General features: G+C 45.2%; 1 protein-coding gene across 4 annotated transcripts in view; it reads left to right on the top strand.

The window, feature by feature from the left end:
• LOC126175411 (cholinesterase-like) overlaps positions 1-14,106 on the top strand; it is a 411,608-nt gene that overhangs the window by 385,307 nt on the left and 12,195 nt on the right. For all 4 annotated transcript variants that reach the window (XM_049922209.1, XM_049922208.1, XM_049922206.1 and 1 more), the window contains 2 exons: positions 1,402-1,531; positions 11,100-11,232. In XM_049922209.1, coding sequence (XP_049778166.1) covers positions 1,402-1,531; positions 11,100-11,232 — 263 coding nt within the window. The remainder of the gene's footprint in view (positions 1-1,401; positions 1,532-11,099; positions 11,233-14,106) is intronic.

Here is a 14,106-nt window from a genome sequence, read left to right as displayed (position 1 = left end):
ACTCACCTCGGAAGATGTTCTCCGTAGTTGAGAACGAAACGTCAGGGAGAAGAAGTTCTACAGATCGACCACGGCAACTTAGCCCGGAAGTGTTTACTGATGACACGACACACGTGTTAGGAATAAAGCACCATTAATAGAGTTCCCAGGACTGCTACAATTACCACTATCAAGAAATTGCTAATTATGGAATACATACCTTTAATTAATACTAAAATGTTTGGTATTAATCTGAGATCACTGATTCTTTTCTACATAGACATATCCGTACGTTAATGAATGTTTTCTCACTGCTGGCCTATGTTAACCTTTTCATTTCTCGACACCCAACGTTGACAACGTCTACAGCAGTACCTTCTACGTATTAAGGTGTTCATCTCCCACAACTTCATTACTTACAAGACAACGTTAAGTAACCCTGAAGACTGAACTATGATCAGCCTAAGTTTTATTCCTTATAGCAAAGGCTTTCTTACTTATGTTCTTTCTTTCTACGTATTATGATAGCATAGGTTATCGGCGTTCCTTAAGCAACATATATCAGTATATTTCAGTTTCCTACTTCTGATGTCACATCACACGAGAATGTGATAAAAAATTCGAGCTAAATGAATTTCAACTGAAATACAATATTTGACGATGTCAAATTTACGTCTATGAAACTTCCTTTCTTGTTGTAACACTTCCTCAATGTTGCATAAAATTCTGTAACACTTTTCTACGTGTCTCCATCTTTGTTTCACTTAACACATAATTCTTTGTTAAGCATTCAACCATTCCAGTCACGTGTTATAAGTTTTTGTTACCTTCATCCAAACGGACTGTGTCATTGCTGACATTAAAGTTTTTCATTAATGTGTGCCTTTGTAGGTATACACTAATTTTAGTTTCAGTTTCTCCGTTTCTTATTCGACGTTACAAGTAAATAATTTTTACAATTAGCCACAATTCTTCTCATAGCCTTCTTTAACATACTGTTATCTATTTCTTTTGTTATTTTTATATTTTTCACTTCGTGTTTAAGGACGCTGTAAATACCACGCATGTCTTTGCCATTTATACCAACTGAGAAGATATTTGTCGATGTATTAGTATTGTATAAGCCTTCGCTAGACCATCGTATCTCACTTTTACCTGTCAGTAAAACATTTCCGACAAACAATAAGGGTACATTTTAAAATTTGTGTAAAACATATACAAGGCAGAGAAAATTAGTCGGGCGAATATTTACAGTAAGTACGTCTGTTACGACATTATGTTCGATCAGTAACGGCTCAGTGATTCCAAGTAGCTTACGTTAGTTCAAATCAGTCTTTTAATTTTTATTCACATTTTGCCCTTCCATCTTCCTTCTGTGCAGCAAAGACAATTTATTTGTCGTATTTATTTCTATCCTTTCAGTTTTTCGAAGACTTCGCATGGTCTGATCCCAACGACGCTATGATAAAGAAAGTCGTCGAGGTCTCTAACTTGACACTTTATTTCTATATATTCGACTACAGAGGGGACATTGTTCTCACAAATCCATGGGGTGAGTAAAATAATCACTGTGCTACCTGATGATATCAATAATGTCACTATTATTTCTGTTTTCGCTTGGCAGGCTTTAACAAATAAAACTAAAGATAATTTTCAATAATTGTGAGCGGTTTAACTACCACAAGCCGCCACTGCTACTGCCACCGCTACAGTAGAGGTCGTCCTGAATTGCACGCTTGCTTCCGCTACACGCGGCCCGTGAAGGAGGTTCGAATAAAAGTGCGCGGAAGAGAACGAAACCTTTTTGATGGAATCTTCACAGCAAGACAGCCGGCCAGTATGCAGATGTTTCCACGGTTCACGCTCTTGATCTGTAGTGTGCTACTGTGAAGAAAGAAGAACAGTGTTCGACGACTAATACGCCGCAGGGCTTCAAAAAACAGTATACACTAGGCAGTTGCAGATGACTAGTAAAATGACGTGTAGAAGGAAACCAGATCGTCTGCTGAAGCGTTTGTGTCGATCGGATATCATCGACAGGAACGAGACACCGCTCAGCACTACGTAAACCTAATCAGTGTCCCATTATAATCTGGCTGACTGTGATGTAGAGTCAGCACCAAAAGACGCAACGCAACAGCAGATCACAACCAAGCTTCCCGACGTTACGTTGTGACAATTTGCTTGTAACCTCTGCCCAGGTTGCCCCTGCTATAATTCGTCTGTCCGTCAGGACCAGTCAAACAATCCTTTGGTCCTCTCGTAGTGTAGTTCTTTCGCAGGGAACCGTGCAATGTCTTCTTGACATGGCGTCGTCCTTAGATCTAGCTCCCAGTCGTTTTGCAGTCACTGTACGGCAGCCAACAATCTCTGCAATCTGTCGTTATGATGCTCCTACATACTTTTGGAGAATGACTCGACGTTAGGACAAAGACAGTATTGCTCCTGTGACAGACCCCAGGAGTCAGGAAGAGAGAGACCAGCACCCTACCCAACACCAGCCCTGGGCATCGGACGCTGTGCCGTCATACTCTCACAAATCCTGAACGATGCGCAGCACGACGTAAGATGAGATGATGGAGAACTCGCGCGCCTTAAAGCCCAGCGTCATGAGGCTGATCGCGGACTGTGTTCCTCTCTAACTGGAGGTCGCCGATGAATAGGTGACACTCTGAACGCCGGGACGCAGGTCGAGGGCGGCACGCCTGATGGACGGCGTGTTGTACTTTTGGGCGTCTACTATGCAGGCCTGGGCGTCTTTGATCACAACGATGTGAAGCTTTCGGAGTCCTTCCGGTGTTCGAAGACGGGGCTCCACCGAGACGTCGAAGCCCCTTTGCACGAGTCCTCACGCGACGTACTTCACAACAGAGTCGTGACATTACACGACAATGTCCGCAATCCTGGATGACGTGGTTGACGGTATCGTCGGCTCTGCCGTCCGCACGGCATCGGTTGTCAGCCGCGAGCCGGCGTCTACGCCGCGCCTTGGAGTGCAAGGCGTTGATGCAGGCGCGGATGGCATTGATGAAGCTGCGCCCGGAGAGGAGACACGGCTATAGGCGACCCACTCCTGGTACCCCGGATGTCGGTGCACTCGGAGAGGGTCGCACCATCGAAGGCGACGTGTAGACGGGCCGCCCACAAGTCCTCGAATTGCTCTGAGGTCGTGAGGAGATGGTCTTCCCACATCAAGTGCCGCTCGATTGCCGCGACGTCAAACTGCACCTCGCGCAGGCCTGCATCGTCTGCAGCTGGCACCATCCTCTGCAGCGTCAGGAGTCGGGCCCGCCGTGGGGCTAGGCTCATCCAGTGGGGTGATGGAATGCCAAGGCCCCCGGGGGCTACAGGAGAGTGAATGCAGTCCAAGGGTGTGTCCTCTGGGAGGCGGAACCATCTCCTGACGTCTGCACGCCTCGCGGTGTCCGCGGCGTTGAAGGCACTTATCCAGGTGCGACTGAGAGCCAGCCCATGATACAGGCCCGGCAGCAGCACGTGGACGAGGGCAAGGAGGTGCTGTCGCGGCTTCAGGCGTGCCCGGGTGACGATGGCGGCGATGGTGGAACAAGCACCAACCAGAAGAGGAGAGCTGCAGCCCCAGGTAGCGGAAGGTCTCACCCATGCGTAGGGCCGGCATGGTGGCGTTGCCAGCTGTGAAGGTGATGGAATCATCTACCTTCACCTTCTTCTCGCGGCCAGAGGCCACTAAGGCAGGGACGAAACACTTCCACAAGTTGATATGCAGCCCCAAATGGGCGAGGGGTGCCATGGCTCCACCTATGAGGAATTGCAGGCTCCTCTTCGTCGATGCAGACAGCTGGACATCATCAGTGAGGACCGCATCATTGACTCTGCGACCTAAAATCCGGAATCCTGTGGGGGAAGGCAGGGTGTTAAGCATTATGTCATGGCCTTGTTGAAAGGGAGGGTAGAGAGAGGGTCCCCTTGACGGACGCCCCTTGACGGATGCCCTTTGACTGCTGCACGGCCACGCTCACGCCGCCGCCATCCGTTATCACCCTCATGCTACCTCTGTAGCTTTCAACATTGTCGGCAAATTCGCTCGGGAGCCCATGCGATTTCAGAACGGTGCGTAGGGTAGCATGGTCTAGCAAGTCGAACACCTTAGATACGTCGAGATACACAACAAAGACAGAATGGCAGGAGCGGACTGCGTCGATGAGAGCCTAGTCCAAGATGAACGTGTTTTCCAGCGTTCCACCCCGAAGGATGAAGGTCCACTGATGTACATCTACAGCACACAGACGCATCAGGCGTGAGGCTAGACCATTATGGAAGTACTCAGCATACAGTAATGGGATAAAAGTCAGTGGTGCAACCGTTTTGGGGAGTAAGGTGTTCCAGGCATGGAGGAGGGGGTGAGGGAGTGCTCGTGCAAGAAGGATGAGATTCATTATCTTAACCACCATATTGCTTGGCGGGCGGCGCAGCTCGGCAGGAGTTAGGCCGTCCAAGCTTGGCGCAGAGCTCCTGGGCAGCAGGGAAGCGGTGACCTCTTCTGCTGTGACCGGCCTCCACAGGCACTTGAAGTCAACAGGCTGCGAGTGCAGCAAGAGGTGGTCACCAATGGCGCCAGCGGTTAACAGTGGCTGCTGTTGAAAGAGGCCAGCCCAGAAATCGTGCACAGCAGGTATGTCAGGTGGTGGTTGCAGCAGGCTGCCATGCAGGAGACCCCACATGGCACATGTGCAGGACTGCTGGAGGGCCTCCTGGGTACGTGCGAACTCCCACCGGCGCCACTTCCTCCAACGCTGAGGCGGCTGCTGCCATTTAGGTGGGGGACGTGGCGTGAACCTGTGAATCTCCCCCTCCATGGAGCCGACAGAGGTGAGGGCATTTGGGAGCATGCCCAAGACGGTGGCGGGCTGTATCCCCAGCCCCAAACCGATGATGCGGCGACCTAGCTGGCCCTAGACTGGACGCCTGTCCCTCCTCGTCTCTCTCCTGCAGGATGGCCAGAAACTGCACGCACTGGTGGTGTACAGACTTAAATCTCAGTCCTTTGATGGCGTCAAACCTGTCGGGAAAGGTGCAAGGGAGCTCCTTGTTGGTGAAGAAGAACCTGCAGTCCCTCCCATAGAAGAACTCGGCCTCTGCCTGCGCGAGCGAGAGGCCCTCCTTCTTGGTCCACATCACGAGTTTATCATCCATGTTGATGGCCACGTTGGCAGCCACCTAGTGTTGTCGGCGGTGGTAGACCCCCAAGCCGGACTTGGTGGTGAAGCTGTGGGCGTATTCAGGGCATTTGTGTGCTGCGTCTCGTACAGGATCCTCAGCAGGATCTATTGGCTGCATAGGCGCTGGGGTAGCTGGTTTGGCACCCCCAGCAAGAGGACCTATTCCTCTGATATCTGTCTGACAGTCCCCAACTAGAAAGGGTATAACACGAGGGAGGGTTGGTAATCGCCCCCTACCTTAGCCTCCAGTGTGGTCTCTGCAGGTGAGGAGAGGCTAAGAGGGATAGGCCACTGTGTTGCGCATCACTCACCTTGTAACTACAACCCAAGGAAGGAGCCTCATAACAGTGGCCTGGCTGCTAAAAGACTAAGCTTTGGAAAGCAAAGTCCGGCTGAAGACAAGTCACGTCAGAAAGATGGCTACCTGCCGTTACCGCTCTAACTACCACTGGCCCTCAGAGGGCAGTATATGATTATTATTACGTTGAAACTTCCTGACAGATTAAAACTGTGTTCCGGACCGAGACTCGAACTCGGGACCTATGCCTTTCGCGGGCAAGTGCTCTATCAACTGAACTACCCAAGCACGACTCACGCCCCGTCCTCACAGCTTTACTTCTGCCAGTACCTCGCCTCCTACCTTCCAAACTTCACTGAAGCTCTCCTGCGAACCTTGCAGAACTAGCACTCCTCAAAGAAAGGATATTGCGGAGACATGGCTTAGCCACAGCCTGGAGGATGTTTCCAGAATGAGATGTTCACTCTGCAGCGGAGTGTGCGCTAATATGAAACTTCCTGGCAGATTATAACTGTGGGCCGGACCGTAACAATGGATCGAAGGATGACCTATGCCATATCACATCTATAATCTAGGTTTAAATTAAGTTTCACAAAAGAGAAAACTCTCAAAATGGTCTACAGTGATGCTCAATTATTTTTAATTACTTATCTAACTTGTCGTAAATTACAGTGGCTGATGTGGCTTCTCAATAATTATATAACAGAAAAATCATTGGGTTTCAGATTTTAACTTACGTAGCAAATTTGAATACCATGAGCTTCAATTGACGATCGATACTAGTATTACGTAAGAAGGGGATGTAACAGATGAGACTTCTGCAGTTCTGAGTGAAGCCTTATGAGCTCAAAAATGCATCATCGCGTGCGTTCATTACCTTGTCAGTGTTCGTCAGGGGGCGGCGGCCAGCACAGCTCTGCTAACCTCGCCGTCTCGGAAGCAGCTCTTTCCTAACTTCTCCTTACTACAATTTACCGATGTTGGTTTAAAAAAAACTATCTGGCTGTGTTTTCATCTTACAGTTACTTTCCATGGTGGGGCAACGTTTTTAACGTTTGCAACGTAACAGAGACGCGAAAAAGTCTCACGCTGAAACTTGCGGCTGATGTGGCCCTTTTTCTGTTATCGTAAGATCTATACTGTTCTTCTGGTGGGCTCTAGCTTTTAACATGGGCTGGGGGGTGGTCCTAGCGCTTAGGTGGCGACGTGGGTGTCCGTCTCTTATCGTAGGGCCTTCTAGCTTAACACGGTTCTGCTCTCGGCTTCTGTTCTCGTTTCTCCCCTCGAACTGCGTCTGTCTCACGGTGGGAAGGTATGACATGCATTTTGGCATTCTTGTGTTAGTCTGTAGTATTCCATTTGCTCACTATTTACTCGTATTACTTTGGTTAACCTAATGTCACGATTTATTCGGAGCTATGTGACATACTACTGGATTTGCTTATCATGTCAGGGTTTTCATGGAAGGTGTTGGATTTGCCTGACACCTTACATATTGATTTCTCCAGTACTCGCCTTGCAATCCCGTCCTGTCACACGCAATTTTTAATCGTGATAATGTCTGTCTGATCAGCGTCTGTAACATAATTGGCTATTGTTGCCTCGCATCTTAGACTTCAACAGTCATCCGAGTGATAAGCACATATTTAGTCTGGTGCATTATTTCATAACAGTTGTCTGTTCTACAAAAACAAAATGTTACAGCAAAAAGGACTGTTAGATGGCGAGATAAGGGAATTGGTGCAGCAGTCGTCTGGTTCTGAAAACCCACCTAGTGAATTTGAATTTTTCAGTGATGATCATAGTGAGCTAGAAGTCGCTAAAAACTCAGAACAACACGAAGATGATGATGTCACGAATTAGTGCAATTTCTGTTGAGTACGAGTAGTAATTTTCTAGTAACAGGAATTAAATATGGACTACTGATGCTCTGGCTGGTATTTCTGGTTGGCAGTGCGAAAATGATGTACTGAAAGAAGACCAGGGACCTACAAGGTATTCGATTAGGATCTGTATAATGAAGAGTCTTTTTTGTGTTGTTTTTTCATGTACCCCTAATGGAGAAAGTGTGTTTGTGGACTCACAAGGAAAGTTGAATCGTTTACAAAGCTTAGGTGGATATAGATTAGGATGGAGTGGAAAAGTTGTTTTATATTCTGATCCCGACTGTTTACCAGTCAAGAAATGAAGATATCACTCACCTTTGAAGTGTGGAGAACGGCGACCACTGCTCAATGCTCAATGTCTCGCAATCGCTTCCATGCTATTCTGAGGGTGTTGCGCTTTGACCGTGGAATACCCTGATGTTAACATATGTCAAATGACAAACTGGAACAAATCAGAGAAGTTTCTGAGATGAAGGAAACTGAGGGATACTTAGATTACAGGATGGTGCATGACCGTGGATGAACAGTTGGTCACATTTCGATGTCGCATTCATTTCGACCATACATGCCATCAAAACCTAGTACATACAGTAATAAAGGTATGGACAATCTGTGACAGTGCAACAAGGTACTGCTGGAAGATGAAAGTATATTTGGGGAAGGAGAAACACACGAGAGCCGTCTGATTTGGAATGAATGTTGTGAAAACCCTGGTGATTGAACTTGAGAAGACTGGAGATAACATCATCTGTCACTTTTTTTCTTCTTTTTACATTTCTCGATTCAGCTAATTACTTGTCAAAAAAATCTTCATGTCCTGACGAAGAGTTCGTTTAACAGTCTTCTGAGAACTGGTGACGGTTCTGTTCTGGAGAAAATAATACTGGTGTTCGGTTGTGAGGAAGCAGATAAAATCCTGTGCGAGAATTGAAGCCTTCTTTTTAACGAGACATCTGATTGTTGTTCGAAACAGTTCAGACAACTCTATAGTATACGTGCTAACGACGGAACTACAGAAGAAGTGAAAATATAAGTGAAAGCTTTTCCAGGAATCAGAAAAGGGGTTCTTGGGTGGTCACCAGAAGCTGCAGTGCTAGGCTTTGAAATGCCTATATTTAAAGCTATGAAGACATTGTTTCCCGAAAAATCTCTTCCTGGTTACAATTTTCGCTTCAGACACCTTCTATCCACCAGTGCCGATGAATCGCGGATGCCCATTAGGGAAGAAAAGCCCAGTGTCTGGCGACACGGTCTCTGGCGGACCACTTGCACTTACTGGTTAACCAAAAACTGCACAAGGTATCGAAGTTTTTTCACAACAATTATTTCTTGGCACATCCTATCGTGCAATACCCTTAAAAGCTTCTGAGACCTTTCCTGGTCACTCTGCATAAGGTTTTAAAATACTTTTAATTTCTGACTTTCTTACTAAAACGAGTCAAATTTTAAAATTTATAAATAATTCAAGACGTGTAATCACTTTCTCCAGAAATCTGGTATAAAGAGAAAAGGAAAAAGTAAGAAACGCTGTAAAAAATAAAAAAAAATATAAGTGTGTCTACTACGCGCACAACCACTCCTAAGCCTAGATTAAATGTGAAGAGAATAGTGTTGCTGTAGAACAGTCGGCAGAGCCTCCTCAATGTTGCGGGTTCCTTTTGCGATCGGAAAACCGACGGATAAAATATTTATAGCCGAAACATTACGTTGACGTTACGGGTCACGCCCGCAGTCGGCAAGCCAGCGCCACTGAGATTTGACTAACTTGACTGAATTAATGGAAATTAGAGTGCACATTTATAGCAATGAAGTGTCTAATAAATTTACATTGGCAGAATACGAGGCTGCAGCTACAGTTAAGACTGTAATGGGAATCAGAACAACATGGAGTAGACTAAAGTCATCACTGAATCGGTTCAGAACCGTGGGTCAGCGCAGGTTAAGTCCTGACCATTAAGTCTTGAGGTGAAGTCCCAACATGAAGTCTCTCAAAAGAATCATAATGAATGCTCAATCCTCATTGGGTGTCTTCACAGAAAAATTCCACCAAAAAGGACTCACCAGCCATGATGTAGATGTTCTCCACCTTATGCTTTCGAGTGCTGAAACTTTGTCGTTACAATCATATTATTCACTGACGGCTGGGAAATTCTCCTCTCCTTGATTACTTGCTCCCGCATGCCCACATTCTGCTAAAGACAGTGAAAGTCCCTAAAATATTTCATTTGCGAATAGTAAATTCATCTAACAAGTGCTCTCACGGTTTCGAATAACAGCTTGACGGCTCCCAGCTTATCCAAAACGGGATTCCCCCGCTGGCGAGTCATCTGAGGACTTCAGGCTGGTTGTTCACTTGTGAAGAGGTTAGCTCATCCGTTATCTTTCTCAAGGAGGAGTTTTTCTAGGTTAGAAAACCGGATGGTGATGATTCCCCTGTATCAGTAATAAAGCTTTCACTGTACTTTCTCTCCAGTGAGCAATGGTTCTCTTCTTCTCACCTCTGCATTGCCCATCACTCGTATTTCGAGGAAGAACTTGCGGAGAGCACCAAGAAGCTCTTAGTGATTACTTTCATGTGTAAAGCTTGTGCATCCGAGCACTCACTATCGGTTATACTCTGTCATTAAATACAGTATATTAGCACATGACATAAATATAGGATCCCTTTATAGTTACAGGCCATATCTCCCTTTTCAAAAGGTGGCAAAACATTTTTTATTGTTGTCTTTGATACGGACCGTTACATTATTTGTAATATGGGTTAAAGGAATTGTGGTAAACCAATTACATAGCTTTGTGCTTCAGACAATCTCTTTATACAATGTATAAAATTAAATTTTCAAAATAAAGCTGTGGCCTAGGTTTTACTTCCGCTACGAAAGCAGAAATCATTTTTTAAATACGTTTCACTCTCAGCGACGAAAGGGCGAGAGATCTGTTTAAGATCCAACGCAAGGTATAGATGGTTTTTCTTCAGTCAGTGTGGCAATGGTGATCCTAATTAAGAATATTTGGTTCTGATTACCAGTTCTGGATTTACCTTACAACAAGTGTAACCTGCAACAAATCTTTGTCGAATTAAATGTATAGGAGTGTCATTAATTCTAAGAAAATTGGTAAAAATTTAAAATCCTAGTGTATGTTTGTGTCATGTTATGTTATGTTGACCGGGAACCTAGAAACGACGGAGAGGCTCCGTCCCCGCCGCAACTTAAGTGGTCCGGAACCCCACGACGACTACCGCAGTCCACTTCACCCCTCCGCCGCCCCACACCGAAATCCAGGGTTATTGTGCGGTTCGGCCCCCTGTGGACCCCCCAGTAAACGTCTCACACCAGACGAGTGTAACCCCTATGTTTGCGTGGTAGGGTAATGGTGGTGTACGCATACGTGGAGAACTTGTTTGCGCAGCAATCGCCGACATACTGTAGCTGAGGCGGAATAAGGGGAACCAGCCCGCATTCGCCAAGGCAGATGGAAAACCGCCTAAGAACCATCCACAGACTGGCCGGCTCAGCGGACCTCGACACAAAGCCGCCAGGCGGATTCGTTCTGGGAACTGGCGCTCCTTCCTGCCCGGAAAGCCGTGCGTTAGACCGCACGGCCAGTCGGGCGGGCGTTGTGTCATTCTTTGACTGCAAGGAAGTCGACGGCTTGCTTGCCATATTCAGTATACTGGTTTCAATGTTAACATAACTAAATCTTTTCCATCTGTCATATCTTTCTTTCTTCTTTCAGGAGTTTCACATGGAGGAGAGTTGCCTATGTTGTTCTTGAGAAGAGATACAGAGTATAACTTGGATCCTGAATCAGAAGAAGACAAAGTGCGCAGAAACATGCTGCGTCTTTGGACGAACTTCGCAAAGTATGGGTGGGTATTTCCGCTGACTGAAACTGCGAATATCGAAAATTTAAAACATGGAAATTAGAGTGCACATTTACAACAATGCAGTATCTGATAAATTTACATTTTCTGAATATAAGGCTGCAGCTGAAGTTGAAATTAATAGCCTCAACAATCTGTACCGGGAAGGCTACGATTAAAAGTCGTGGGCTACACCCACCGCGGACGCATTACTGCCTGCTCTCAATTATTACTAGCGCAGTAGTACACAACTGAATGTAAGTTGGCAGTAGCTGGAACGGGTGGAGTGCGTATACTGGGGAATATGAATTACCTAAAGCTGCTAATGAAAGATGGATACACAGTGTTTCAAAATCACACCGGCAAACTTAGATGGTCTGTAAAAGGTGTCTTGAGGAACAGAAGGAAGATAGTACTTGAACAGTTACGACAAAACCAGCTGCTGTATTTGAATCTAACGTCGTTTATTCTTTTTAAAATATGCAACCAGTTTCGACACCACATGGTATCATCCTCAGGCCCTGAACATAACTTTCTATCCAAACCGTTTTCATGTGAATGAACAGAATTGTATGCCGCGGGCCAAAATTAACTGCATTCCATTCCTTCTGTGGCAGTAACAAGCCCAGCGTGGTCAGACGACAGCTCAAACTGGTAGCATGTTTTAAAAAGAATAAACGACATTATATTCAAATAAAGCCGCTGGTTTTTCCACCGATATTCAATTACAACCTGATCGGCTACAGTCCCACTTGATGGATTAAGAGAAAAGGAGGATAGGAATCTGTGTCCAGAAACGTCATCCAACGACGCAACGCCGGCCGGAGTGGCCGTGCGGTTCTAGGCGCTACGGTCGCAGGTTCGAATCCTGCCTCGGGCATGGATGTGTGTGGTATCCTTAGGTAAAGTACGTTTAAGTTCTAGGGGACTGATAACCTCGGAAGTTAAGAGCCATAGTGCTCAGAGCCATTTGAACCAACGACGCAACACAGCTTCGTAGTTACAGGGCACTGGCTTCTGTATAGTATGGAGGGGAGGGGGGGATAAAAGTATGCATTTCTGTTTTACAAAACGTTTTTAAAAACTTGCAGCAATGTTACATCAACTACATCTACATCTAAGTCTATATCTACATGGATACTCTGCAAATTTGCCTGGCAGATGGTTAATCAAACCCTCTTGTCAATAATACTCTGTTATTCCAATCTTGGACAGAGCACGGAAAAAACGAACACTTGTATATTTCCGTGAGAGCTCTGATTTCCCTTATTTTATTATGATAGTCGTTTCTCTTTACGTAACTCGGCGCAAATACAATTTTTTCTCATTCGGAGGAGAAGATTGCTGATTGACATTTCATGAGAAGATTCCGCCGCAACAAAAAACACCTTTGTTCCAATAATGTCCACCTCAAATCCTTTATTAGGTCAGTGATACTCTTTGCAGTATTTTTCGATACTACAAAACGTGTTGCCCTTCTTTGAACTTTCTCGATGCACTCTGTTAAACGTATCTGATAAGGATACCACGCCGCGCAGCAGTACTCCAAAAGAGGACAAACGTAGTGTAGGCAGTCTCTTTAGTACATCTGTTGCAGCTTCTAAGTGTTCTGCCAATAAAACACAGTCTTTGGTTCGCCTTCCCCACAACATTTTCTGTGCGGTCTTTCCAATTTCAGTTGTTCCTAATTGTAATTCGCAGATATTTATTTGAATTTCAGGCCTTCAGATTTTAGCGATTTATCATGTAACCGAAGTTAAACGAATTCCTTTTAGCACTCATGTGGAAGACCTCACACTTCTCATTGTTTATGCTCAACTGCCAATTTTCCCACCAAACAGATACCTTTTCTAAATCGTTTTGCAGTTTGTTTTGATGTCCTAAGTTTACTACGCGATAATCTACAGCAACATCTGCGAACAGCGTAAGATTGCCCTTTAGACCGTTTATATAGATGAAGAACGGCAGCATGCAACACCTAGTTTGACATCTTGGTAACACTGAGTAACAGTTTCAGTGCTATCCAATTATTATTAGAAGACTAACAAAGGTTTTCTTGAAAAATAATTTTGAGTACCTGGGCATGGGGAAAATGTTCGCAGAGCGTAATTTTACACCCAGCTGAAGGGATTACAAATAAATTTGTGAAATAAAAAATTAGCAACTGTTTATTTTTTGGCGAATTCAGAAAGTAAATAGCATAGTAATGTGAGAGTAAAGCCAAAAATCTTTTATCGAGGGAAATGCAGTAATGCACTATTACTTGTTCTTCCTCCAAAGGAAATATTTTCGTGAGTCGGCCGAGTTGCTCACTACCTGTGATATGTAAGACGTCTTTTTAAGGAAGTCTCTGAAAACGGGATAGCTCTGGATGGTTGCCGTATCGCGCTCACGTTTTCAATAAAGTGAGGAGCTTCATGGCAGAACGGCTCTGCCAATGGCTGTCGCGTTCATGTTCTCGGTCGGTTCCTGAAAAAAAATACCGCTATGTAAGACGTGCTTATATTCGGGGTGTGTTTGAGTGTTAGGTATGTTTGAAAAACCATTACCCAACGAAAGAAAAACTACAAAATAGAAAAATTAAGTTCTCTAAAGTGAGTAATGAGGTATTTAACGAAAAACTTTGCAAATAGTTTCTTGATGGGATAAAAGTATGCCCTGCGAACTTCTACCGCAACGGACCTGCATACTTTTACCCCATTTCACTATTTTCTTTGTCGACGATCTACAAATAACACACAACTTAAGTCATGGACAGTGGAAGCTTACAGCCGCCAGATCCGGTAATGAGTTTATCTAATTTTTAAATACATCGAGGTTCACCTAACTCTTAGTCGAATTATTCAAATCCTACATCGAAACGTACGAAAGTGACTTGCA

Source organism: Schistocerca cancellata, chromosome 3, assembly GCF_023864275.1.
Source record: "Schistocerca cancellata isolate TAMUIC-IGC-003103 chromosome 3, iqSchCanc2.1, whole genome shotgun sequence".
NCBI classification, from domain to species: domain Eukaryota; kingdom Metazoa; phylum Arthropoda; class Insecta; order Orthoptera; family Acrididae; genus Schistocerca; species Schistocerca cancellata.
This window is presented reverse-complemented; position numbering and strand designations above follow the sequence as displayed.